The sequence below is a fragment of the Lissotriton helveticus genome, chromosome 6, assembly GCF_964261635.1.
Source record: "Lissotriton helveticus chromosome 6, aLisHel1.1, whole genome shotgun sequence".
NCBI classification, from domain to species: Eukaryota; Metazoa; Chordata; class Amphibia; order Caudata; family Salamandridae; genus Lissotriton; species Lissotriton helveticus.
This window is the reverse complement of record NC_136067.1, coordinates 937883475-937910140: the sequence shown is the minus strand read 5'-3', so window position 1 is coordinate 937910140 and position 26666 is coordinate 937883475. Positions and strand designations below refer to the sequence as shown.

The 26666-nt window shown below is 47.1% G+C and overlaps 1 protein-coding gene across 1 annotated transcript in view; it reads left to right on the top strand.

Moving 5' to 3' along the window:
• Nucleotides 1–25428, top strand: part of SDCCAG8 (SHH signaling and ciliogenesis regulator SDCCAG8) — a 1463224-nt gene extending 1437796 nt beyond the window's left edge. Inside the window, exon 18 of the mRNA XM_078648583.1 lies at nt 23740–25428. Coding sequence (XP_078504709.1) covers nt 23740–23781 — 42 coding nt within the window. The 3' untranslated portion in view covers nt 23782–25428. The remainder of the gene's footprint in view (nt 1–23739) is intronic.
• The last annotated feature ends 1238 nt before the right edge of the window (nt 25429–26666 follow it).

The window sequence follows — 26666 nt, the reverse complement described above, 5'->3', positions numbered from 1 at the left end:
GTAGTGATATATATATATATATATATATATATATATATATATATATATATATATATATAATTGTTGACCCTTTCCAGAGTTTAAGCATTATTTTCCAATTTAATTTTTAATTGCTGCCCACCATTGCCTGCCTCCTCTAGGCATGCTTGACGTTCAACTTAATTTTAATATTGACGGGCAAGTCGTTTTATAAACACAATCTACCAACCATTCAAACAGGTTGAGAGTATTTGAGATTCTTGCTTCACGGCGTGTCAACTAGTGCAGTGCAATTATTAAAGTCAACTAAAAATAATCAAATACATTTCTGAAAAGTGAAATTCGACCAGGGTGTAGTAACCATTTTCCATTAAGACTGCTTCTGTCAAGTCACATGAGGTGTTCTTATGAAAAGGATATGCTGGCGCTGTGTTGTGTTGATTGGCACTTTAGGAATCCTGTCAAGGGAGGTACTTATATCAACTTGCATGCATGTACTATTATAGCTTATACATTTAATATAACAGTTTCAGAATTTGAAATACAGTTAAAGAAAGACTTCGTGTAAAACTGCCTAGTTCATTGTTTTGCTCTATGTCAGTGCTGCAGTTCATATCTTTTGTTGAAATCCTGTAGTATACCTTAAATGAACATGTAGCCTTAAATAACTACACCTAATTCCGCCTTGTGTATTAATACCTGTGTTTTTCCAATGACAACAACATTAACTCTTTAGGGGAGAATCAGCTGGTTTGCCGAGAGCTGAATGCCCTGTTACCCAATAAGCAGGGGTTTCCAAGGTGGATCCAGAAAAATCTGACCCAAGTCAGATGTTCGGGATATCCACATAAAATGGCATACAATTAATTGAAAAGGAACGTATTTACCTATCCACTAGTTGTATTGAAATTCTGGTATGGATCTAGCATGTCTGGATCTACGTTGGACACCCATCCGAAAAGGGATAAACTAGTTCTCTGTCTGGTTCCGATGGTTGAGACGTCACACTCATTGGAGCCACTCTGCAGAAACTGTCCAATCATTTTCTCATATAGATGTAATGTCAAAGTAACTAAAATTTGGAAGATAGCGGTGATGAAAAGTATAAGATGGCATAAAAGTGGGTCCTGAGGGGTGGCAAAACTATGCTGGCAACCAACTCTCGCACACCAGCCTTCCCGCCCTCTGCATATGGGACCACATGAATCGGCAGGGGGAATCAGGCTGTATAAGCCTCTGCGGAGTCATTGCACAATTAAATGATTCTGGAAGGAACACTGGAGCCCTGGCCTGAGAGCTCCTGACTGAGACACAAGGGGGGCCCCTCCAAGTACCTTGGAGGGAGGTCCCTTCAAGTTTCGTTATGCCACTGTGTATTTTAGGTATGGGGAAAATTGAAGCAGACTCTAAAGCCATCTCCCTGAATTTCTCAGAAATGTCAGGATTTAGCAGGAGATAACGTTTGCCAATGATTCTGGTATGCTGAATTGGGTGGTGTTCATGCCCCTAGCAGATTTTGCCTTGGGCATATGTCACCAAAAAAGAGGGAAATTTTAGGACAATAAGGGCCACATTGTATAGAAAGTGCCTTGGTGCACTTTGGTGTTACCGAACAGGCTATATACACAAACAGGCTATATTCACGTGCACAGCCCGACAGTAATGCAGATCACACCAGGGTTTTCCGATAGATACATCTGCCAGTGGATTCCTCACCTTGTGAATATCCCCTTGCGTCAGCAACATTTGGAAATTCTTTTTGTAGTTTTGCGCCGACGTGGACGACGTCACAGAGGCACGACACCATAATAGGCCCACTCCGGCGTGATGACATCAGTTCCCTTTTTTCCACGTCGTTGACGCTGACGGTTTTCTAGGGATCGACTGTAGCTTTGTAGTAACTTTGTTACTTTGTATTTATTTCTGTGTTTCATTGTCTTCTGTCGATATGTCTTCGAAGAAGACTGGATTTAAAGCTTGCGGGGAATGTGGCAAGACGATGTCCATCACCGACCCGCATGAGTGCTGCGTCTGGTGTCTGAGCTCCGACCATGACGTCGAGGATTGCCCATCTTGTAAGAAGATGACTCCGAAGGCCCTTCGGGAGAGGGAGACAAAGCTCCTCGTTGCAAAACTCAAAAGTAAGAAAGATAAGAAGACTTCGAAGTCACAATCTCGGCGTTCGAGGCTTCGCGTGCGGATTCCCCTGAGTCACCGAAGCAGCTGGTGAACCCTTCTCCGGACCCGTCCCATCATTCTGGTCAGGAGGATGAAGGTGAGGTGGAGGAAGTTGGAGAAGGCGAAGTTCCGGTGCCTGCGGGTTCGTCGACCCCGGTGCCCCAGCCTGAGGAGGAGATCGACGTCGAGACAACTCCGCTCCCTCGAGAGCAGCCTGGGGGCCCTTATCCAGCCTTTCCGGCTCCAGGTCAGGATCCATCCCAGTTCCTGAATGCCATGTTTGGAGTCTACTCCAGGGCAATGTACCCCTCTGGTGCACCTGTTGGTCCCACGGGTCCTTTGGCGTATAACTTGGGTGTTCCCCAGGCTTATGCTCCTGCGCCCTTTATGCCTTTCATGCCCGTTCTTGCACCGCAGTGGCATTTTCCGGCGCCGTCGAGGCCTTCGACGCCGATTCCATCGACGCCGGTGCCCACGACTCCGATGTGGGATCCCGTTCGACCTCGGGTTAAGCTGCCTCGCCCGATTTCGGGTTCGACGCCGGCTCCGGCAGAGTCGGTTCCGGATCCATCGACTTCGTTCATGAAGGAGAGGTCGAGGCGTGAGGCCCAGAGACTTCTGGAGGAAGAAAGGTATCGGGATGCTGACGTGGAGGAAGGGGAGTTACAGGATTCGGAGGATCCCTTTGATGACCTGAGAGAGGCCAGGGGACTTGAACTGTCTCCTGAGTGGGATTTGGTCTCTGTGTCAGACGTGCCTTCCAAGGATGTGACGCCTTACCACGTTGTAATTAAGAAGGCTGCGGACTTGTTAAATATTACTCTGCCCACCGCTGAGTACAAGTCAAATATTCTTACTGAGGTCCTTCACTCGCCTTCCTCTGTTATTGAACCAATGCTTCCTTTTAATGACGCTTTGGCTGAGCCCATTTATAAAGTTTGGAAGAAACCTCTGACAGTTCCTGCTGTTTCTAGGGCTGTAGCAAGGAGGTATAGGGTGGCACCTGGTGACCCGCACTTTTTGTCAACACACCCTCTGCCGGAGAGCTTGGTTGTGCAGGCGGCCTGTTCAAAGAAGTCAACAGGTGCTTTTCTGCAGGTTCCTGGGGAAAAAGAGGCAAGGAAACAAGAGCAGGCGGCGAATAAAATCTTTTCATCAGCCAGCATGGCGCTAAAGTCTTCAAATGCAACTTGCCTGATGGGTAGATAAACCCATGCTATGATGGATTCCGTCAAGCAGTTGGTGCCAAAAATCCCTGAGAACGATAGGAAGAATTTTCAGGAGGTTATTTCTGACACTCAGGCTGCGGCAAGGCAGGTAATCCAGAGTGGGCTGGACACGGTCGATTCAGTAGCAAGAGTGATGGGTTCATCTGTGGCCACAAGGAGAGCTGCGTGGTAGAAATCGTCGGAATTCTCTGTGGATGTTCAGTCCGCTTTGATGGATTTGCCCTTTGATGGGTCGGGATTGTTTGGTAAAAAGGCTGACGCTGCTTTAGAACGGTTTAAAGACAGTGGAGCGACGGCAAAATCTTTGGGCCTTCAGACCAGGGGTTCCTTTGGAAAACAACTCAGAGGATTTGGTAGATCTTCCTTTCGGGCCTAAAAACAATCACAGCAGCAGCCGCAACAGCAGCAGAATACGCTGTACAAGTCTTACAGAGGCAGACAGAGAGCTCGTCCTAGAGGTCGCCAAGCCTCCTCCTCCTCCTCTTCCCCTTCCCAGCCCCCTACCACCGCAGCAAAGCAGCCCTAGATCCACCATTCCGGATCATGTGGGCCCAGTGGGGGGCCGGCTTACCCATTTTCTGCGAGATTGGGAATTGATTACATCAGATCTTTGGGCTCTCAATCTCGTGGAGAATGGGTATGCTCTTCCCTTTCGGGAATTTCCCCCAAATTACCCTCCTTGCCAGGGTTATTGTTCGGAGGACCACTTGCTTCTCCTGCAAGAAGAAGTCCTGGCACTGTTCAGAAAAGGTGCGATAGAGGTGGTTCCGGAGCAGGAGAGGGGTCAGGGATGCTACTCTCGGTATTTTCTGATCCCCAAGAAGGATGGCAGACTTCGTCCAATCCTGGATCTCAGGATCTTGAACCTTTACCTGAAGCAGGAGAAGTTTCAAGATGCTCACCCTTGCGCAGGTTCTTCAAGCGCTGCTGGAAGAAGACTGGATGTGTCAATCGACTTGCAGGATGTGTATTTTCATATCCCAATCCTGAAGTCGCACAGAAAGTATCTGCGTTTCACGGTTGGATTGCAACACTACCAGTTTGCGGTCCTTCCGTTTGGTCTTACGACTGCACCTCGAGTTTTCACCAAGGTTATGGCTGTGGTGGCTGCACATCTCAGAAGGTCGGGGATACCAGTATTTCCGTATCTGTGCGATTGGCTGATCAAAGCAGAATCTCCAGAGATAGTGCTCCATCATCTGCAGGAGACAACTCAATTGTTGCACAGGTTGGGTTTTTCGATAAATGTACCCAAATCTCACCTGGCACCCTCCCAGCGCAACCTGTTCATAGGTGAGGTACTGGACACTACTGTGTGTCGCGCATTCCCTCCCCCTCAAAGGATTCGCAACATACCGGAAATGATTCCTTTATTTTACAATGGAGCGGTCGTTCTAGTCCTGAAGGTCCTTCGCCTGCTCGGTCTGATGGCTTCTTGCATTCTGTTGCTCAACCATGCACGCTGGCACATGAGGGCACTCCAGTGGTGCCTCCGCAGGCAGTGGTATCAGCACAACGGAGATCTCAGGGAGTCAGTGAGGATCTCGAGAGAAACTGCTGCGGATCTGTCTTGGTGGAGCCTGGAAGGCAATCTGTCACCCGGAAAGCCTTTTCAACTACCTCCATCGGTGGCCACAGTGATAACGGATGCATCCACTCTAGGGTGGGGTGCTCATCTGGGGGATCTGGAGATCAAGGGTCTTTGGTCTCCAGAGGAAAGGTTGCTTCACATCAACCTTCTGGAGTTGCGGACGATACGTCTGGCTCTCAAGGCCTTCCTCCCTTCCGTTCGCGGTCAGTCTGTTCAGGTCCTGACGAACAACACGACCGCGATGTGGTATGTCAACAAGCAGGGAGGAGTGGGGGCGCAGTGTCTCTGCAGAGAGGCTCTGCGTCTCTGGTCCTGGGTTCAGGATCATCAGATTTGTCTGATGGCAAATCATCTGGCCGGAGTTCTGAACGTGCGTGCAGACAGCCTCAGTCGGCAGTTCTCAGCCGACCACGAGTGGAGGCTTCATCCAGAGGTAGTTCGTCACGTCTTTCGGACGTGGGGGACTCCTCAGGTGGACATGTTTGCCACTCGCGAGAATGCTCACTGCCCGTCATTCTGCAGCCTCCAGTTTCCGATGCAGGGAGCCTTGGGGGACGCGTTTCAGTTGAGTTGGGACTCGCAACTCCTTTACGCGTTCCCTCCTATACCTTTGATTCCTCGGGTTCTGAGGAAGATTCGCCAAGACCAGGCCCAAGTCATATTGATCGCCCCGGATTGGCCAAGAAGGGTGTGGTATGCAGATCTTCTCCACCTCTCCTCGTGCCCTCCGCTCCTTCTCCCTCACAGGGCAGATCTCCTCTCCCAGATGGAGGGGCAGGTTCTACACCCCCACCTCCAGACCTTACACCTTCATGCCTGGAGATTGAGCGGGGCAACCTGATTTCCTTTTCTCTCCCGCACGATGTGGTGGATGTCATCTTGTCAGCCAGGCGTGACTCCACCAAGTCCATTTATTCTTATAGATGGTCGAAATTTGTTGCTTGGTGCGGGGAGAAGTCCGTTGACCATTTAAGGGCTCGTTTGTCCATAATACTGCAATTTGCACTTTCCTTGGCCCAGCAGGGGTTTGGGGTGGCAACGATCAAAGGTTATTTGTCGGCCTTATCGGCTTTCCTTTGTTTGCCAGACCAGCCCTCTTTATTTAAATCTCCTATTGTTTTACGTTTCATTAAGGGCCTTACCAATAAATTTCCTCCTACACCTTTTATTGTTCCTCAATGGGACTTGAACCTTGTTCTTACGTTCTTGATGGGTTCACGTTTTGAACCTTTACACACATGTCCCTTGAGACTTTTGTCTTTTAAGACTATTTTTCTGGTGGCAATTACCTCGGCAAGGAGGGTAAGTGAGCTTCAAGCTCTTAGTTCAAAGCCCCCTTTTTTTATCCATTCATGCTGTAAAAATGGTTCTCAGGACCAGGGCTGCTTTTCTGCCTAAGGTGGTAACTCCTTTCCATCTGGGGCAGTCCGTTACCCTCCCTACCTTCTATCCTCCCCCTCACCCTTCCAAGGAGGAGGAGAGACTTCACCGGTTGGACCCTAAGAGGGCGGTGAGCTTTTACCTGGACAGGACAAGAGAGTTCAGGTTGGATGACCAGCTGTTTGTCGGATTTGCTGGCTGCAAGAAGGGGAAGGCGGTGCACAAGCGCACACTCTCGAGATGGATTATCCTCTGCATTAAGATCTGCTACGCCCTGGCGGGTAAGGAACCTCCAGAGGGTATAAGAGCTCACTCTACTAGAGCAAAGTCTTCTACATCTGCATTGTCTAGGGGTGTTCCTGTTGAGGATATTTGTAGGGCGGCGACTTGGGCCTCCCTCCACACTTTCGCGAAGCATTACTGCTTGGATACCAAAGTGAGGAGGGAGGGCCACTTTGCGCGCGCTGTTCTCCAGGATTTTCTGGTGTAGAAGTGTGGACACCCTCCTCCGGGAGTGGGGACTGCTGTGGGACTCTATTCACAAGGTGAGGAATCCACTGGCAGATGTATCTATCAGAAGAACAAGTTACTTACCTTCGGTAACGCTTTTTCTGGTAGATACAGTATCTGCCTGTGGATTCCTCACTGACCCACCCGCCACCCCGTTGTCCACTCTTCTATACCTGAGTTACTGTAATGTATATATTTTTATTGTCAAAGGAAAAGTTTATTACAATTTGATTTCCTGCATTGGTTTCACACTGTGTGTGTTATCTTGACATTTGTGTACTGTGTATACTGTGTATATATCTGCTGTAATCGGTCCGTCCGTGTGCCTCGAAGGCACGGAAAAAAGGGCGGAACTGATGTCATCACGCCGGCGTGAGCCTATTATGGTGTCGGTGACGTCAGCGGAGTCGCGCGCGATGCTGCGCCCCTGTGACGTAGTCCACGTCGGCGCAAAGCTACAAAAAGAATTTCCGAATGTTGCTGACGCTAGGGGATATTCACAAGGTGAGGAATCCACAGGCAGATACTGTATCTACCAGAAAAAGCGTTACCGAAGGTAAGTAACTTGTTCATCAGTGCTATCTTAAAGGGGAAATCCCTAATTTCCATGGAGTTATAGCCTCATGCTGATGATGAAATCCTTTCCCTTTGTCCCCGCACCATATTACACACACAGGCATAGAGGCTAAGAGGCCATTAGGAAGCACATAGTCTGTGTGCCACATTGAGATGATGCACTGACAGAGTGACCAACAAAAGCGCCCCGTGGAAGTGGTGAAAAGTGTGTCCCTGGGACAACCCAGGTATCTCCTTGCTTGTGGGTGTTCTCGCTCACTGCACCCGCCTGCAGGGGAATTTCTGCTCCCCTGCGAAACTGGCTGGTCTGCTTCCTGTGGTGAAAGGTGGACAGGAGATTTCAAACTGGCCACCTTTCACTAATGTGCCGTTCCTCTTGCAGGTGTGGGTTCGCAGTTGCCCTGGGAACAGCTTATTTCCTGTGCTATGGTGCGCTTAACATTAAGGTCATATCTAAAGTCACTCTCCAGCCTGTCCTTTGAATATCTGCACTGATAGTTTAAGGGATAAAGTATTCCCAATTGTACATATAAGGATATTGTCCTGAGGCGTTCCATGACCATAAAGAAGCACAAGACTGCAAACCAAGAGATTTTATAAAGTGACACATGACACTTGGAGGTGACTTAAAGACGTGTCCTTTTTATATACAACTAGAGGTATTTTATTCCTTCTTATATGTAGCTTCTCTGCTTCGCTTGCTGTGCTTCCCCCCAAATACGACCAAGTGTGGAGCTACGCCAAATTATCAAAGCGCAGGGGCTTGCCTTATTCACAAGAATGTGGCACAACCCTGTGTTTTTCCTAACTCTGGCACAAAAAAAGCTGCTTAGCGCCAGCGCAAGTACCCTGCCGCCATGTTGCAAGGGTGCCTGCGCTGCAGGGACGATTGTATATGTGCAGAAAGGGACACCTTCCTGCACATAAACCATCAATAATGGCGAGTTGCGCCTTCTATGTGTGCTATAGAATGTAGCACACATGAGAAGAGCAAAAAACAAGGAGAAACTGATCATTTCTCTTTGTATCACCATTCTAACTCCTGGTATTCCAAGGCGTCCGTTTTTGGTGCTGCCTCAGCCATGTAATTCTGGGGCAGCGTCAAAAAGCAATGAGTGTTGCTGTGGAATGTCCACAGCAACACCCATTGCATGCCCCTTAGCCACAGAGGACTGTGGCGGAAAGGGGTATATTTCCAAGGTGGCGTTAAGCCACGCAAAGTGGATTAGCACCACCTTGTAAATATGGAAAATGGCACTTCTCCACCGGAGCATCTAAAAAAGTGACATTCTGGTAGCGCACAGGGCTTATAAATATGCCTGTTTATTTGAAACATGTTTAACTATACAAAAACGACCTCATGTACACAGAGAAGTGTCACACGGCGAAAGTCCACAGCTTAAGCAAACAAGCATTTGCAATGCAATAGGTCTCGCATTAGGAAAGTTTGAGCTATTGTTATTGTAAATGACACATTTTTTATTTATGTTTTGTTTTTGAAAATAGCGAAATTAATAGCTTTGTCATTTACAATGCCAATAGTTATAACTTTCGCAAATGTGACACCTATAGCATTTGTAATACAATATGTCTTGTATGTACGTGGCTTACATGTATTGATATTACAAATAACAATGGCTTTTATTTTTTCTCAATAATTAATACTTAAATAAACGTTATAGTAATTTATAATGGCAATAGCTTAAAGTTTTGTAAATAATTTTTGTGAAGATTATGTTCAGTGTATTTTATTGTGAAGAAAATCCAAGAACAGAAGTGAAATATTAACATATTTTTGTTACATTTGTAATAAAGCTTGAAACATTGAGAGAACATATTTGAACCAGGTGTTGTTGAATGGTTGCACAAATTGATGCTGTGGTGGCGCTGAGTGATGTGATGGCCAACGAGTGATTCTGTGGCGTTCAGTGATCCTGTGGTAGCGCATAGTGATGTTGTGGTGTCCCTGAGTGATGCTGTGGTGGTACGGAGAGATGCTGTATGCTATGCTATGTTTTATTTTGCTATCCAATGTTTTGTTTTGTTATGCTATGCTATGTTTTGCTATCCTATGCTTTGCTTTGTTATGCTATGATATGCTGTGTTTTGTTATGCTTTGCTATGCTATGTTTTGTTATGCTATGTTTTGCTTTGCTATGCTGTTATATTTTGTTGTGCTATGCTATGTTTTGTTGTGTTTTATTATGCTATGCTTTATTTTGCTATCGATGTTTTGTTATGCTATGCTTTGTTTTGCTATGCTATGTTTTGTTATGCTATGCTGTTTTGTTGTGTTTTGGTATGCTATGCTATGTTGTGTTTTGCTATGTTTTGTTTTGTCATGCTATGTTTTGTTTTGTTATGCTATGTTGTGTTTTGCTATGCTATGCTTTGTTTTGTTATGCTATGCTATCTTTTGTTATGCTATGCTGGTGAGGATGTGTGAGGGAGGGTGAGGGAGGGTGAGGGGGTGTGAGGGTGAGTGAGGGCGAGGGTGTGAGAGGGTCTGTCAGTGAGTGTGTGTGAGGGTGAGGGTGAGTGAGGGCAAGGGGCATGAAGGGGTGTGAGGGTGTGTGAGAGTGAGGGTGTGTGGGTGTGTGAGGGTGAGGGTGAGGGTGAGGGCGTGTGAGGGTGTGTGAGGGTAAGAGGGGGTGAGGGTGAGTGAGGGTGTGTGAGTGAGTGTGTGAGGGTGAGGGTGTGTGAGGGCGGGTGAGGGGGTGTGAGGGTGAGTGAGGGTGTGTGAGGGTGAGGGGGTGTGAGGGTGTGTGGGGGTGTGAGGGTGAGGGTGAGGGGGTGTGGAGGGGGTGTGAGGGTGAGGGGTGTGAGGGTGAGGGGTGTGAGGGAGAGTGTATAGGGTTGTGAGGGAGAGGGTGTAAGGGAGGGTGAGAGGTTGTGAGGGAGGGTGAGGGTGACAGGGTGAGGGTGACGGGTGTGAGGGTGTTTGAGGGGGTGAGGAGGTGTGAGGGTGAGCTGGTGGGTGAGGGTGTGAGGATGAGGGGGTGTGAGGGGGTGTGACGGTCATTCTCCTGTGCAGCTGGTGTGTATGCATGTACAAATGCATGTGTGGTGTAACGTGTATCTTTGGCGATAGGTATGCGTTTCTATATGTGCATGCACTACAGTCGGCATGTCCAACCCACACTTTGGCCTTCATAAGTCAAGGGTGTTCTAAAAATTTAGAACTAGGATTTTCTGCCCCATTCTGTGACCTCACAAAAGTGCTGGTTCAACGCATAATGGGAGATATCTGTCGTGAGGAGGGATCCTTTACATAAAAAAGCCATCCTATGAATATTTTAGACCCTTACCTCCATAATGATAGCAATAGCATAATATGGCACTTCTTGCCATGCCTGAATGTGAAATCCCTGGTGAAATGGTGACAGACATTCTGTAGGCATCCTTGGTATCATTGTTGCCCTTTCAAACATAATACGGAATTGGCATATGTTGCCATTACTTGGTGTTTCATGGGCATAATTTCGATTATTGTGGACAATCTCTGGCACAAAGAGGTCTTTCCTGACATCGGATGGCTACTCTGGCAGGTGATGGGTATTCAAGGCCTGTAATTGCAATACAAGGGCGGTAGGTGTTCATGTGTACCTGATGTGAGCACTCGAAGAGCATGACAAACTCCAATTTGGAGTCTCAAATAATTGAGAAAATTATTTGAGACTTCAGCGTATTGAAAATGGATATTTCAGTGATAATTTTGCGGATTTTGGGACACACTGCGGATGAGATTTCCGCCAGCACCTATCATCAATAAACCATTCAACATCTAAAATCTTTATTAAAGCTAAATAAGCCTTTGTGATATGGACTTAGACTGTGGCGACATTTCCAACTTGGCCACTATCGGGAGTCAGCACACTCAACCCACCCAGATGTCATTTCAGCAACCACCGAGCATGATGAATCTACGGCAGTAATTAAGCTGGCACCTAAAACGCATTTGTTTTGTTTGGGATAGCAAATGATGCTAAGTAGTTTTTCCTGAGCTCACCAACTTTTTTGCTTTCAAATTTCTCATGTGACCATCACATTCACCACGGAGGCCCCCGCCCAAAGACTGCTAAGTATTATTAGTAGCATTTGGATGGTTGGATTAAATTATTGCCAGAACCATCGGCACTGAAGGCATGCCTGCAGACAGGTCAGACATTTCTAAAGTGTTGGACAATGGTTATTTAATCAGCACCTGCCGGTATGTGCCATTAGTCAGAGTAAATTGCGGCTGGACGAAGGACACAGAAATGTTAATTTAAGCCTGCATGTTTAATGGAAAAGACAGGCTACAACTATGCAAGTCACACAACTTTTTAACTATGCATGTGTGCGCAGTGTATCCTGATTCCTCAAGAGATAAAATGATGAGAAAGCTACACGAGCAGGACGTGCACAAACTACTGGAAGTTTGAATGCTTAAAAACAGCTTAAAAGACAATTTCATCCGACCTCGGTACAGATGAGCAGTCTGTTTATACATGCCATGTTTTCATTATCCAATGGAAGTGTGGCAGGTAGGAGTTAAAGATGTGCAACCGGCATTCATAAAGGCTTTTCGCTGAAACGCGTCTGCCTGCTCATGAGTTTTAGAGGCACAAAATAGAAGCTGCACTGAGACTTTGCCAAACACCAGATGAGTCGGGCTGCTGTAAAAGCTTATATTGGGATGTGAGTACAAACAAGCAAACAGTAAACTTGTCCGTCCTAGATAAACAAACGCATTTTAAAACAAGAGGTGCTAATGCTACCCGCTATGCGTCTGAGATGCCACGGAGTGCTAGCGGAAGTCAGGCAGCCTTTGTTGGGACGTGGGTGGGGCCTGCAAAGAAACAGGAAGGAACTGCCGGGAGAACGTCCTGGAACCCTGCAAGCTGAATGCTGGCTGCCGAGGGACACGCGGAAAGAGCTCGGTGAGTGGGGGGGGGTGAACGCGCGTGTGTCTGTGTGTGTTCGAGTGTGTCTGTGCGTGTGTCTGTCTGTGTGCGCGTGTCTGTTTAAGGGGGGTGCGTGTGTGTATGCAGTGTGTATGCGTGTGTGTGTGTGTGTGCCTGTGTGTGCGTGTGCATGCGTGTGGCTGTGTATGTGCGCATGCGTGAGGCTGTGTATGTGCGCATGCGTGAGTGTGGCTGTGTGTGTGTGTTTGCGCACGGGAATCTGAGGCAGGAGATGGGCATGGCGCCGGCCTGGACGTGCGCGCTCACAGATACCAATCGCCGCGCGTGCCCGACCCCTGTCTCAGATTCCCAGGAGACGGGCAACATTAGTTGTCGAGCTGGACGCAGTGCTTCGCATTGCTTTTCTCCAGCTCGACCTAAAAAGAACTTCACCCTACCTCCTAATCAGACCACTCCATTTGCCGCACCTATTACAGTCCCTTAGCATTCGACTCTTTGTCCCCTTTAGAGGTCAGTGGTAGATAATGCCTGGACAGTGATCAAATGTCCTTAGGGCGTGAGATCTCACCTATTAGTTTGTCATAAAGTTTGAATTGTTCTTTGCTGCAAGTCAATTCTTCCATCCACGTTTTCAGCGCGGAGCTCTGGCCCCAATACCACCAATTGTTTTCGAAAGAGTCGCGTTCAGTAGGCAGTGAATTTTGGACCAACCAAGTACAGCAAGCCTTGGGGGGATCTTGATATATTGTTTTCTGTTATTTTGTGAATAATGCTTGTTTCCTGTTTCCAGAATGCAACGTTCTTAAGGCACGCCCATGTAAGGTGAATGAACCCTGCTTCCTTCTCTTCACATCGTTTACAGCAGGAGCCATAACGTATCTTCCACTTATAAAGCACTAACAGATTCTAGTACATGTGGTGTAGGAATCTGAAGTGGATTCTTCGCAATCTGCTTCTAGGCATGAAATTGCCTGTCTGTGAGCAGCAGTATCCCCAAATCTTATATAGATCCCTATCCTATCGTCCTGTGAAGGAACAACATACGGGGCTTGCTGCCTAGATCTCCCAGTATAGAGACGGCATGAGGCACTTGGGAGTCTTTGCGGTACTAACTTTATCCAATGGGTCGAATCGCTCTGGTTCTGGTGGGAAGTCGGGGATGTAATTTTTTATGTCTCGGCCTGCGTAGGCTGCGTTTGCGCAGTCTCACTGGGGACATCTTATGTCTTAGAGTGTGGGGCTTGACCTCGCCCCTCTTCTCCATTGGCTGGCTTCCTAAACGGAGGCCAGCCATTGGAGGAGAGGGGCGTCACTCCGTTTAAGCCGGGATTCAGGGGGGTGTTTTTTACTTTCTTTCTCTTTTCTTTCTCTCCTCTTCCCATTGGCTGGAATTTTACATTCCAGCCAATGGGAAGAGGAAAGAAAGAAAACACGCCCCCGAATCCAAAAATGACGCTGCGTTTCTCGAAGGCATTCCTGCCTCACCTCGAAGAAAGATGGTGGTGTTGAACTGCCCTCCTGACGGCTTGTTTTCTATTTCTATTAGGCCACAGTGTCAGAATTCCCAGAGGGAAGCAATCAAACGAGTGCCTGGTTCACTCGCTTCACTGATGCCACTCGCGATATAGTTGAAGGGGGGGGGGGGGCTTTTCATTTTTACAGCTACTCATTTGCGCTTAAGTCTGTAGCACTGCCCTCTCCCATTGTGCGTGTCTACGTGCCGGCACGAGACCCCTGGGTATCCAAAGTCTACAATTCCCTGTCTCCTACCTCACGTGCTGACGGTGCCCTGCCGGCGTCTTTTGCTGCCACAGCTAATGGACCCATCCACTCCGGGGAGAGGTGTCCTCGTCCGTGACAGTTGCGCACATCCAAGCACACCAAAAATGAATTATTGCAAACATGTTGATTGAAATACGGTATTTCTGTCTTCCTCATCTTCTCATAACACAAACCACAAAAGGACGTTACAAAAGCATAGATTCGCGGTCGTTTGATTCTCAGCTCCGCCCCTCCCTTGACAAATGGATGCTTCCGTCCCGCCCCTTTGTAGGACTTTTCGGCTGCTAAGCTTTAGTTCTTAGAGAAGCTGAGGAACAGCCGGGGTGGCAGGAGAGTTGAGAACCCCGAGGGTCGCCGGGGACACTGGGACACGCAGGCTGTGCACTCATCCTTTGCCTGCTGCAGGGCCGTACTTCGGCTCTTTCTGGAGCTGCTCGGCTCTGCTCGCCTCCCCCCCTTCCCTCTGCCCGCAGCCCTCCTCCGTCCCGCTCTCGCATCCCCCTTCCCTCTGCCCGCAGCCCTCCTCCGTCCCACTCTCGCCTTGAAGCAAAGTTTGAGGGCACCAACGCAGACAAGTTGGCGTGGATCATTGCAAATGGAGCAGAGAGCCAGTGCAGTTGAAGGGGAACCACTGCAGACGGAGGATTAGAACACCGGGGGTCGGGTGTGTAGCGGAGATAGAAGGCACTGTGGAGAAGAGTGCGGTACGGGGATGTATTGGATGCGTACACTGATGTGCTGTGCGTAGAAATGCACTACGTGGGTACCGTAGGAACTGGGGTTGCAGTCAGGGATTCCTTTTTGGAGGTCTGCGGCATGGGCAGTGAGAGGGCAAGATGCAGCCTGCACGTTAGAGCTAAAGGTGGCGTACCAGTCTTTGAATCCCAAAAAGAAAGCGGCTCAAGAAAAGGTATAAACTAAATACTCACATCTCCCATCCATAAGCTCGCCATGTTTCCCACGCCCCTGGACCGTTCCCCCGCCTACTTCGGACTCCGACTCTTTCTTACTGGCCAGAATGTGCCTCTCGGTAACGGCCTGCGAAGAGGATTAGCTCACACAGTCAGAGAACACTCTGCAGCTCTTACGAACAACTAGAGCGCTAACTGCGTTACTCAACTGTGTCAGCGTATGGCGACATGTTGCTGCGCCTTATGCCCCAAGCTTCAGCAGCCTGCACTTTCTTACGAAGTGGGACCTTGAGAGTCATGAGTCTGGGTGTAAAAACGGCTCTTGTTGAAGCAGCTTTGTAATGCAGACGTAGCGTACTTCGGCTCTTTCTGGAGCTGCTCGTCTCCGCTCGCCTCCCCCCTTCCCTCTGCCCGCAGCCCTCCTCCGTCCCGCTCTTGCCTCCCCCTTCCCTATGCCCGCAGCCCTCTTCCGTCCCGCTCTCGCATCCCCCCTTCCCTCTGTCCGCAGCCCTCCTCCGTACCGCTCTCGCCTCCCCCCGTTCCCTCGTGCTTGCTTTTCTGCCCCCTGTCCCCTTATTGTGCTTGCTTTTCTGTCCCCGTTCCCTCGTTGTGCTTGCTTTTCTGCCCCCCGTTGCCTCGTTGTGCTTGCTTTTCTGCCCCCTCCTGTTCCCTCGTGGTGCTTACTTATCTGCCCCCCCCTGTTCCCTCATTGTGCTCGCTTTCCTGCCCTCCCGTTCCCTCATTGTGCTTGCTTTTCTGCCCCCTGTTCCCTCGTTGTGCTTGCTTTTCTGCCCCCTGTTCCTTCGTTGTGCTTGCTTTTCTGCCCCCTGTTCCTTCGTTGTGCTTGCTTTTCTGCCCCGTTCCTTCGTTGTGCTTGCTTTTCTGCCCCCCCTGTTCCCTCGTTGTGCTTGCTTTTCTGCCCTCCGTTGCCTCGTTGTGCTTGCTTTTCTGCCCCCTCCTGTTCCCTCGTTGTGCTCGCTTTTTTGCCCTCCCGTTCCCTCATTGTGCTTGCTTTTCTGCCCCTGTTCCCTCGTTGTGCTTGCTTTTCTGCCCCCCTGTTCCCTCGTGCTTGCTTTTCTGCCCCCTGTTCCCTCGTTGTGCTTGCTTTTCTGCCCCCTGTTCGCTCGTTGTGCTTGCTTTTCTGCCCCCCCTGTTCCCTCGTTGTGCTTGCTTTTCTGCGCCCTGTTCCCTCGTTGTGCTTGCTTTTCTGCCCCCCGTTCCCTCGTTGTGCTTGCTTTTCTGCTCCCCCCTGTTCCCTCATTGTGCTTGCTTTTCTGCCCTCCTGTTCCCTCGTTGTGCTTGCTTTTCTGCCCCCCGTTCCCTCATTGTGCTTGCTTTTCTGCCCCCCTGTTCCCTCGTTGTACTTGCTTTTCTGCCCCCCGTTCCCTCGTTGTGCTGGCTTTTCTGCCCCTCCCCTGTTCCCTCGTTGTGCTTGCTTTTCTGCTCCTCTGTTCCCTCGTTGTGCTTGCTTTTCTGCCCCCTGTTCCCTCGTTGTGATTGTTTTTTCTGGCCTCTGTTTCCTGTGTGTGGCTCTCTGTGTGCGTGTGTGTGTGTGTGGCTCTGTGTGTGTGTGGCTCTCTGTGTGTGTATGTGTGGCTCTGTGTGTGTGTGTGTGTGTGTGGCTCTCAGTGTGTGTGTGGCTCAGTGTGTGTGTGGCTCTGTGTGTGTGTGGCTCTGTGTGTGTGTCTCTGTGTGTGTCTGTGGCTGTGTGTGTGTGTGTGTGGCTGTGTGTGTGTGTCTCTGTGTGTGTGTTGCTGTGTGTGTGGCTCTGTGTGTGTGTGGGGCTCTGTGTGTGTGTGTGTGTGTGTGTGTGTGTGTCTCTGTGTGTGTGTGTGTGTGTGTGTGTGTGTGGCTGTGTGTGTGTGTCTCTGTGTGTGTGTTGCTGTGTGTGTGTGGCTCTGTGTGTGGCTCTGTGTGTGTGTGTGTGGGGCTCTGTGTGTATGTGGGGCTGTGTGTGGCTCTGTGTGGCTCTGTCTGTGTGTGGCTCTGTCTGCGTGTGGCTCTGTCTGTGTGTGTGGCTCTGTGTGTGTGTGTGGCTCTGTCTGTGTGTGTGTGGCTCTGTCTGTGTGTGTGTGGCTCTGTCTGTGTGTGTGTGGCTCTGTCTGTGTGTGGCTCTGTGTGTGTGGCTCTGTCTGTGTGTGTGTGTGTGTGGCTCTGTGTGTGTGTGGCTCTCTGTGTGTGTGTGTGGCTCTGTGTCCGCTAATACTCTCTACTACTCTCTAATGCTCACCTATTGCCATTGTAAATGACAATACAATTTATTTATGTTTTAAAAAAAAACAAAAAAAGAAAAAAATGCCATTTGCAATGCCAATAGCTCTAACTTTAATAAAGCCGAGACCATTGCATTGTAAATGCTTGTTTTACAGGTGGACTTGGTTCTTTGGTAGAGAAAGACGTCAAGAGGGATGATCTCAAAGTGAGCTGTGGGGGTATCAAGAGTAATAATTAACCTTCTTCGCACAGGTTCCTCCCAGAGAGTTCTGGGGATAGTAAGGCTTCTTTTTCTTTAAATATTTAAAAAGATTGAAGGAAGGATCTCTCTCATTGTAATTAAATACTGTATGAAAAGCAATTGCTAATCTGTTCTTCAGTCCCACAGGCTAAGGGTTTGTCCCTGGAAGAGTCATCCGTCTCTGATCGTGGTCTCCTCGGACCATCTACTCCTCTCCCTAATGTTCCTAAACCTACGATGATTCCTGCTTCTATACTTTTAGAGGGAAGAGCTGTGGACTACTGATTAAGCAATTAGAGTGCAATGACATGCGCAAAGAGTGCTGCTGACTAACTAGTTTTACAATTTCCCCTCTGGACTATGCCACGTCACTCAATCGACAGATGTTCCTCTTCTTTTTGCAGAGAAAAGGGGTTCCATAATAAAAGAATAAGACTGTACATTGGCTGCAAACAAATATCGCATGAGAGTAAATTGAGTTTCTTTATCTTATTATCATGAGATGAGGTGGATAGGCGAGAAACACTCACACATCCATGACTGAAGACTTTGTTGTGGGAAAATTTGAGACCCATTTTGTTGTGTGAATTATTTTATATTGTCAACCAAGATGTGTGCTATAGTTCTAAGATTAAAGTTGTCCCATTTCTTGTTTTTTTTAATCGACCACCGCCGCCGTTATCTGCTGGGGTGAAAATTAAATGTACGTTTTATGCCATTTGCTGTTTCTGCCCTGTCTGTGTTCTGTCAAATAGATTTATACTACTTGAATCCATGGAGGATAATGATTGACTATTGCAAGGAACTTTTTCTCTGGATTTTTTCACAATCACTACGTATGTAATCTTTTCTAGAACATGCTTAAACTCAATTGGTAAGCCTGACTCTAACGTTTCTACTCATGGCTTTATTACATATACTATTGCTGGCCTCCATTCTATTATAGGCAATAGGGAGTGGTCCAATTCCACAAGTCAATTGAGTATTATTATACCGCAAGATACTTGCAAAACTATGCATTATTATAAACATGGGTAGGTTACCAGATAGTTCCTGCTATACCCTCTCCTTTATGGAGAGCTAAAGGCGGTCTTCTCATCTGTACTGCTATCACTCTATAGTATACTGTAACAGAGTGGCCTACTGGAGCTTCAGATATCGATGTGCTTGAATTAAGGTTCACGAAAGGCAGTTTCTTACTTACAAATTTCTACAATATTATTTGTATTCCTTCAGTTGGAACTAACTTTCATGAACTGTCCAGCATTATAGACAAGCTCCAGTCCCCTAATTCGAATCATTCTGGAAGCACACTATTAACTATTTTAGCTGGTGAGTTTATTGCCAAAACCGTTGAAATTTTAGCCGATTATAGGGACAACGACAAAACACTAGGGGCCAGATTTACTACCTTTTCACACAACACAGTATAGAACAGCAACTTGCTGTGTTGCGTGAAAGAGGGAAAGCACAAATGCGCCACATCTACTAAGTTATGCACACTTCTGGTCTCTCATAGCACTGGCACTCTTCAGTCAGCCTAGCCTCAACGCAGACAGCGTTATACCACGGTGCAAGGGTGCTTGCCTTACAAGGAGAGGCTGTATGTTTGGGCAGCAAATAAAAGTATATGGATAATGGTAGACTCCGATCTTGTAATGCAATTCTTTTTGTGCAGGAAGGTACACCTTCCTGCACAAAAACAATGTCTTAGGCATTTTTCGCTTTCTATATGTTCTGCAGATTACAGCACACATAGAAAGAGGAAATAACGAGGAGAAAAAAATATTTTTCTCCTCGTTATGCTAACCTCTGGGAGGCTTAGCGATTTCACACAATCCTGGGTTTACAAACCTTTGTATATCGTGGATTGTGTGAAATCCATGGGTGGATGCCTGAGAAGAATTTTAGTTGAAGTGGGTGCTCAAGGATACCCATGCCGTGTTAGGAACTGCTACACAAGTGCATTGGATGCCCACAATATAGCAAGAATTACCACCATACCACCAGAAATATCACTGTGCCATGCATGCACGAACACTAAGCCATGTATGGGTACCATTGTGCAGTGACTGCTCATAATATGTGAAATTACAGTATTTTACAAGAGGTGGACAATGGACACCAAACCATGGATGCCCACAAGTTGTCAGGAATGTCCTCCACTTTAGCAGGGAAAGGCTGCGTTGTACCATCCCGTGAATGCACACAAGTTGCCAGGAATTACCACCAATGTGTTAGCGCTAGCCTTTTACAATGGTGTGTAGTTGGGCCAGCACTCAAACACTTCTCATGCATTCACAGATAGACGCACACAAGCCCTCCTTCCCACACATCAACATTTTTTCGGTCGAGCCTGGGCAGCGCATGAGCTGCTCTGCGAGGCATGCTGTATCAGGTAGGACTTGAAGCTCCGCCCATAATTTTCATTGGCTTGTGTTATTGCCTTTTATAAACTGTGGATTTTCATTGGTCATAGGCAGGTACTCCCTCCTTAGTACTGTCTTGTCTCATCTTGTAACCTCCCATAAGTACTGGCCCTCTTACTTGTGATGTTACTCTGTAGGCTTTAATTACAGTCTCCGAGCACTATTTCTTTCAATGGTTTTCACCCGCGTGCTGTTGCTGGCAAGACACACTCATTCCTAATGCTTACATTTCGCCACAATGGCAGCCGCAGCTTTGTTTTATTTGCAGCGCCGAATGCAGCTGCTTGTTTTTTCCCCCTATTTATTCACTTTTTGTTTTGTTTAGAAGCACCCCATGAAGCGCTTTCACATTAACCCCTTCCATGCTCATGATGAGCTCAGCTCATCATTAGTCACAGTGGAGCTGTGTTCATGATGAGCTGAGCTCGTCATAACGGCCGCGGCTAATTATCCGCCTGTGCGGGAGAATTAATGAGTGGACGGGTCTGTGACGAGCTCAGCTCGCCATGAGCACAGCTCCACTGTGAGTCATAAGCACAGCTGGGCCGCGGACCACCCTCTCCCCCGCACCGTGGAGGAATTACCTTAGCTGCCAAGGGGTTAATAGTGGCCACGCCCCTTTCTTCAGAAGAGCTGCGTCTAAAGACAGGTCTCCGGCAGCTATTAAACTGAAACCGTGTCCTGGGACGCCTTTACAAAAAAAAAGCATATGTTTGTCAACATGGCATACAAATGCTTTTTTAGGTCTCGCTTGACCCAGCGCATGCGCTGGTCTGGCGAGACATTTAGTGAGGACTCAAAAAATGCTACAATGGCCAGCCTAGAGCTACAGTGCATGTGCACGGGCGAGTGCTTAGGAGCCGAGGCGCCAAATGGCAAACCTCGTCATACTCATTAAGCGCCCGAGACCACTTTCGCCTGCGATCACTTTAGCAGCGCCCCTTTGATGTTTTCGTTCAAAGAACATCAAACATCAAAGAACATGTGTCTCTTTTGCCCATGATCACTTTAGCAGCGCCCCTTTGATGTTCTCGTTCAAAGAATAAAAACATCAAAGAACATGTTGTTGTGTTAATGCTTTGCTGCGCCCGTTTGACTTACAATGTGCTTTCTCTTTCCACAAACTCGATGTTTGCGTTCCTTTATTTTGAGATGCTTTTAGTATTACTGTCACACACACTGTCACACACACAACCACACACACAACCACACACACACAACCACACACACACAACCACACACACACAACCACACACAACAACCATACAACCACACACACAACCAAACACCCACACACACACAACAACACACACAGCCACACACACAACCACACACAACACCACACACACCACAACACACAAACCACACACAACCACACATACAACCACACATACAACCACACATACAACCACACACAACCACACAAACAAACACACACCCAACCACAAACACAACCACACACAAAACCACAACCACACATACAACCACACACACAACCACAACCACACACACACCAACCCACACACACCAAACCACACACACAACCATACACACACAACCATACACACACACCACACACACATCCACACACAAAACCACAACCACACACACAACCAAACCCACAACTATACACACACCACACACAACCACAACCACGCCTAACCACACACACACAACCACACACACAGAACCACACACACAACCACAAACACACACACATACAACCACACACACAAGCACACAACCAAGCCAAACCATGCCAAACCACACACACACACACAACCACACACAACCATACACACAGGCACACACACCCACCACACCACGCACACAACCACACACACACACAACCATACATACAACCACACCCGACCACACACAACCACACACACACATAACAACACCCAACCAAACACACACAACCACACACACACAACCACACACACACACCACCACACTCAACCACACACACACAAGCACACACACAACCCCACACATATGACCACATCCACGCCCAACCACACACACACACAACCACACACACAACCACACACACACACACAACCCCACACACATACAACCACACACAACCACACTGTCAGTGCACACTTTCACCAGGCACAGACTCCAACAGTTGTCAGTGCGCGCTTTCACCAGGCACAAACACCACCAGCCGTCAGTGCACGCTTTCCCCGGGCACAAACACCACCAGCCGTCAGTGCACGCTTCCACCAGGCACACACCACCAGACGTCGGTGCACGCTTTCACCAGGCACACACACACCACCAACCATCAGTGCACGCTTTCACCAGGCACACACACCACCAGCCGTCAGTGCACGCTTCCACCAGGCACACACACCACCAGCCGGCAGTGCACACTTCCACCAGGCACACATACCACCAGCCATCAGTGCACACATCAATTGTTAACGCATCCACAATTAACTATTATAGCAATCGCAGTATGGCAGACTTTACTTTTAAATATATTCATCTAAAGCGCCGCATGCCACCATTGCTACAAAAATAAATACACATTTTTTTTGGCCTACAATTTATAGACTTTTGTTGCAATTGGTGTTGCAATATTTAGCAAGCCAATAGCTCAAATTTAATTAATGCGAGACCTATTGCATTGCAAATGCTTGTTTTGTAAAAGCACACCGTACCACGCTTTTACTTTAATGGCAGCCACAGACCTTTCTTTAGACGCGGCTGGTCTAAAGAAATGGGCTTGGCCTCTATTAACGTGAAAGCGCAGCATGGGCGCTTTTACAAAAAAGTACTTGCAATGCAATAGGTCTCGCATTTGCGAGAGTTTAAGCTATTGGCCTTTGCAAAGCCAATAGCTCAAACTCTCGTAAATGCGAGACCTATTGCATTGCAAATACTTGTTTAATTTACCCTCTGCTCTGGCATTCCGACTGTTGCTGTGTCTCCATGCAGACATCCCTCCCACTTACAGTGCCATCTCCTGATTCTGATCTGTGCTCCCAGGTGGACTGGTCGAGGGCAGCAGATGGGAGTGCATTGGGGTGGGAGAAGGCCTGGTCGAGCGTGAAAGACTCGCTCAGTATAGGCGACCACCAGAAGTGCTTGGGGTCGACAGGACATTCTAATGGTAGGCAGCTGGGGTGTCGTTTGTAGTGTGCATTTGTTGTCAGTTGGTACCCCCTCAGTGGAAAACAACCCTGTCATTGACAGCTATCAATTTGTAATTCTCTGGTATTTATGTTCCCTTCTTAATAGGAATCTGTGTTAAATACTTAATATATCCTAATAAACAAAAAACGATGAAGAAGAAATTGGTATGGTTAATTGGGTGAAGTCGACTATCTCTTCAAATTGATGTTGCATACGAAACTGATGCATAGGCGAGACAATTTAACAAGAATTAATGGTGTTGAAACATTCAACAAGACGTTGGATCCTAGTGGTTCGTTTCTGCCTCGACTGATGCACAAGTAGAGGAGGCTGGCTACCCTGTCAGGCACAGGCCTCTTGATAGCCTACAAATCATTTACTGTTTTGACATAGGTAACATTCTGTACAGTCTGAAAAAACTTGTGGTAGGCAAAGTGATGTACAACAGCTTTTCTTGTGCTAGAAATTGGAAACGCATTGTACTTCCTAGTTAGTGACTTCTATTTGATATTTCGAGAACGTTTCTACTTTGTCATCACTCCTTTAAACGATAACAAATTGCTCTTATGAGAATGTGATCACACGAGGAAGCATTCATTTAAAATTTAGGCAAGTCAGGCTTCTGCCGGGTATCACAATTTTTGTTTTTTCTCTTCATGTTTCAGTTACCTCGTATTGGAACCAAGCCAGAAAATCAACCTGTGTGAGGCAGAATCTCGTTGGAAGTGAAGATAACTCTTGGACAATTTTGAAAAACTGTTGTATTTTACCAAATATATATATATACATTTTTTTTAAACGTTTTAAAAAATCAGGTGCCTTTTCCGGTTTCAACACTTTAAGGACGCAGTGTTTCATATAACACCTGCAACCACTATCATTCTCTCCCTTCCCACCCACGCATGGTCCGCCCTCCATAAAATCCCAACTCAGTTACGCCCCCATATTGTCTGCTGTCATTGTAAATCTCGACTGCCTCACAGGCCTATCATTTCTCCATTCCCCAAAGAGTTTAATGAAACAGGGCCATCGCCCTCCATCTTGGAGGACACATCGTACTCAGGTGGCCCTGGCAAGTGAATTCAAGCACTGGTTTGCACATTCCCTTAAAAACCATGAGTCCCCTCCAGGGTATTAGCCAGGAGTTCAAACACGTGGGGGCATATTTACAAGGGCTTATCGCCACCAGAATGTCACTTTTTTGGACGTTCTGGTGGCGATGAGAAGTTCGCCTTATTAACAAGGCGGCGTTAATCCACTTATCGTGGCTTAACATTGCCTTGTAAATAAGATCCCTTTTTTATGCAGCACTTAGAGTGAAAGGGGCGGGTGATGAGTGTTGCTCTGGGCGTTCCGCCACAACAACCATTGCTTTTGACACTGCCCCCTATTTACAAGGGTGGCAATATTATGGGGCAGCTCCAAAAATAAGACCAGGGGAAACCTGGTCTTAAGACCAGGGAAAACCTGGTCTTAACCTGGCGAAACGAGGAGAAATTATTAATTTCTCCTAGTTTTTGCTGTTATTGCATTATGCAGCATGCATAGAAACAGCAAATCGCCATTAGTGATTGTTCATGTGCAGGAAGGGCTTCCTGCACATAAACAATCATTTAAAAATGGCAAGTTGCACGTTCTATGTGTGCTGCACAAAGCAGCACACATAGAAGTTACAAATTGCCATTATGGTTGTTTATGTACAGAAAGGGACACCTTCCTGAACATGAACAATTGTTTCCGGTAACGTAAATACCCTTGCACTATGGTTCAAGGTTGCCTGTGTTGGCACTAGGCAGCTAGATTTAGAGCAAGCGCCTGGGGAAATGCAGGAGTGCATCACATTCTTGTAACTTTGGCGAATCCCCGCATTTTTAAACTGATGGAGCGCAGCAGTAGCAATTTTGGAGCTACACTGCGCTCTGCCAGCTTATTGTAAATATGCCCCTTGGATCGGTCATATTCTATGGTGCGCATGGGCCAGTGAAGGGGTCCTCGTTTTTACAATTAAACACACAGCATGACCACATACCATTCATGTTTAGATAGACCCTTGTAGCCCGCTGGTCTCAAACCCAACAGCATGATCACTGAATCTAGTCGAATGGTACCAAATAATGTTTAAATAATGTTTACACTTCATTATTTAACTTTTAAAAATATTTCTTTCCAGGGAAGTTTTTTATCATGAACTAGATTTACCGAATGCTCAGCATATTTCTTCCTAAATGCTTGCACTTTCAAACTGACATTAACGGTGATGACCCATATGAGTGTTAAACTATGATTAACAAATGGAATTTCAAGTAATTTTTTTGTACTTTATTATGAAAATAAAACCGAAACTTTCTTCTAGACCTAGGTTTGTGCATCTATTTTTTTCATGGATTTATGATTAGGAGCACAATTAATAAGGCGTTGTTATGTAATTTGCTTTTATATTGTAAAACTCACAATTTCACTTTTAAGGACTGCTACTTAAACATGACAATTCTCAAACCTATTGTGTATAGAAAACCGTGATTTTATTAATTACAAGAAGGCTAGCATTATGCATTAACTTTTATGTACTACCTCCAAGCAGCAAACACTTTAAAGTTGCAAAACCGGAACACTGCATGACACAAATGACAACAGAACTGCCGTATTTAAAAGAATATGGCGCATTCCTGCCTTTGTCCCTGCACCAATGCAGGCCCCCTGCACCATGGTGGAAGTTTTCTGTATTGCATTCAGGATTGCTTTTGTACAGGAAGGGTCGCCTTCCTGCACAGAAACAATCCTGAGAGGCATATTCCTCTTTCTATTTGTGCTACAGAATGCAGCACACATAGAAAGAGGAAGTAAAATAGAGAAATAAATGTATTTCTCCTTGTTACACCTCCCTTGTAAAAGATGTATCTTTTTGGAGCATTCCCACGCCTATCACTTTTGGTAAATCTGGGAATGTATCAAAAACCATGGGAGTTACGTGGGAATACCCACACAACACCTTCCCAGGGCAGAGTAACGCAACGCAGCAATTTGTGCTGCATTGCGTGACTCCAGCTTTATAAAGCCACTGAGGTCCACAGAAGGTGGCCTTGCGTGGCTACATAACTCATTTTGGATGTACGTCACTCTTGCAACATGTTGCATGGTTAAAGAGCGACACAACTCCTCTCATAAATATGCTCCTAAACATCTCAAAGACTCTTGTACTTAGACTTAAGAGGTCTTTTGACGCGAATACCTTACATCGCTCTAGAAATCTCCTAAACCACATGACACCTCTGCCTCTTTACATGAACCAACACCCTCTGAATCCTTGCAAATGGCAGAAAGGTATATCTGTTCAAACCCTACCAATTCTGGTGAATGCATCTACCACCATAGCTCTCGGATCCAAATGACACCTGAAATACCTCTTCTTTTGGAATGTCAAATGGGAAGCTAATAAATCCACACCCAGAGGGCTCGGATTGAACTCTATTTTCCAAAAGATATCCTTCCCCTGCTTCCACTTCGCTGTAATCCCTGAGATCGAGAGAATTCCAATCTGCCACCACATTGTCTTTCCCTGATAAATACGGAGCTGTTAAACCTATCTTGTGTT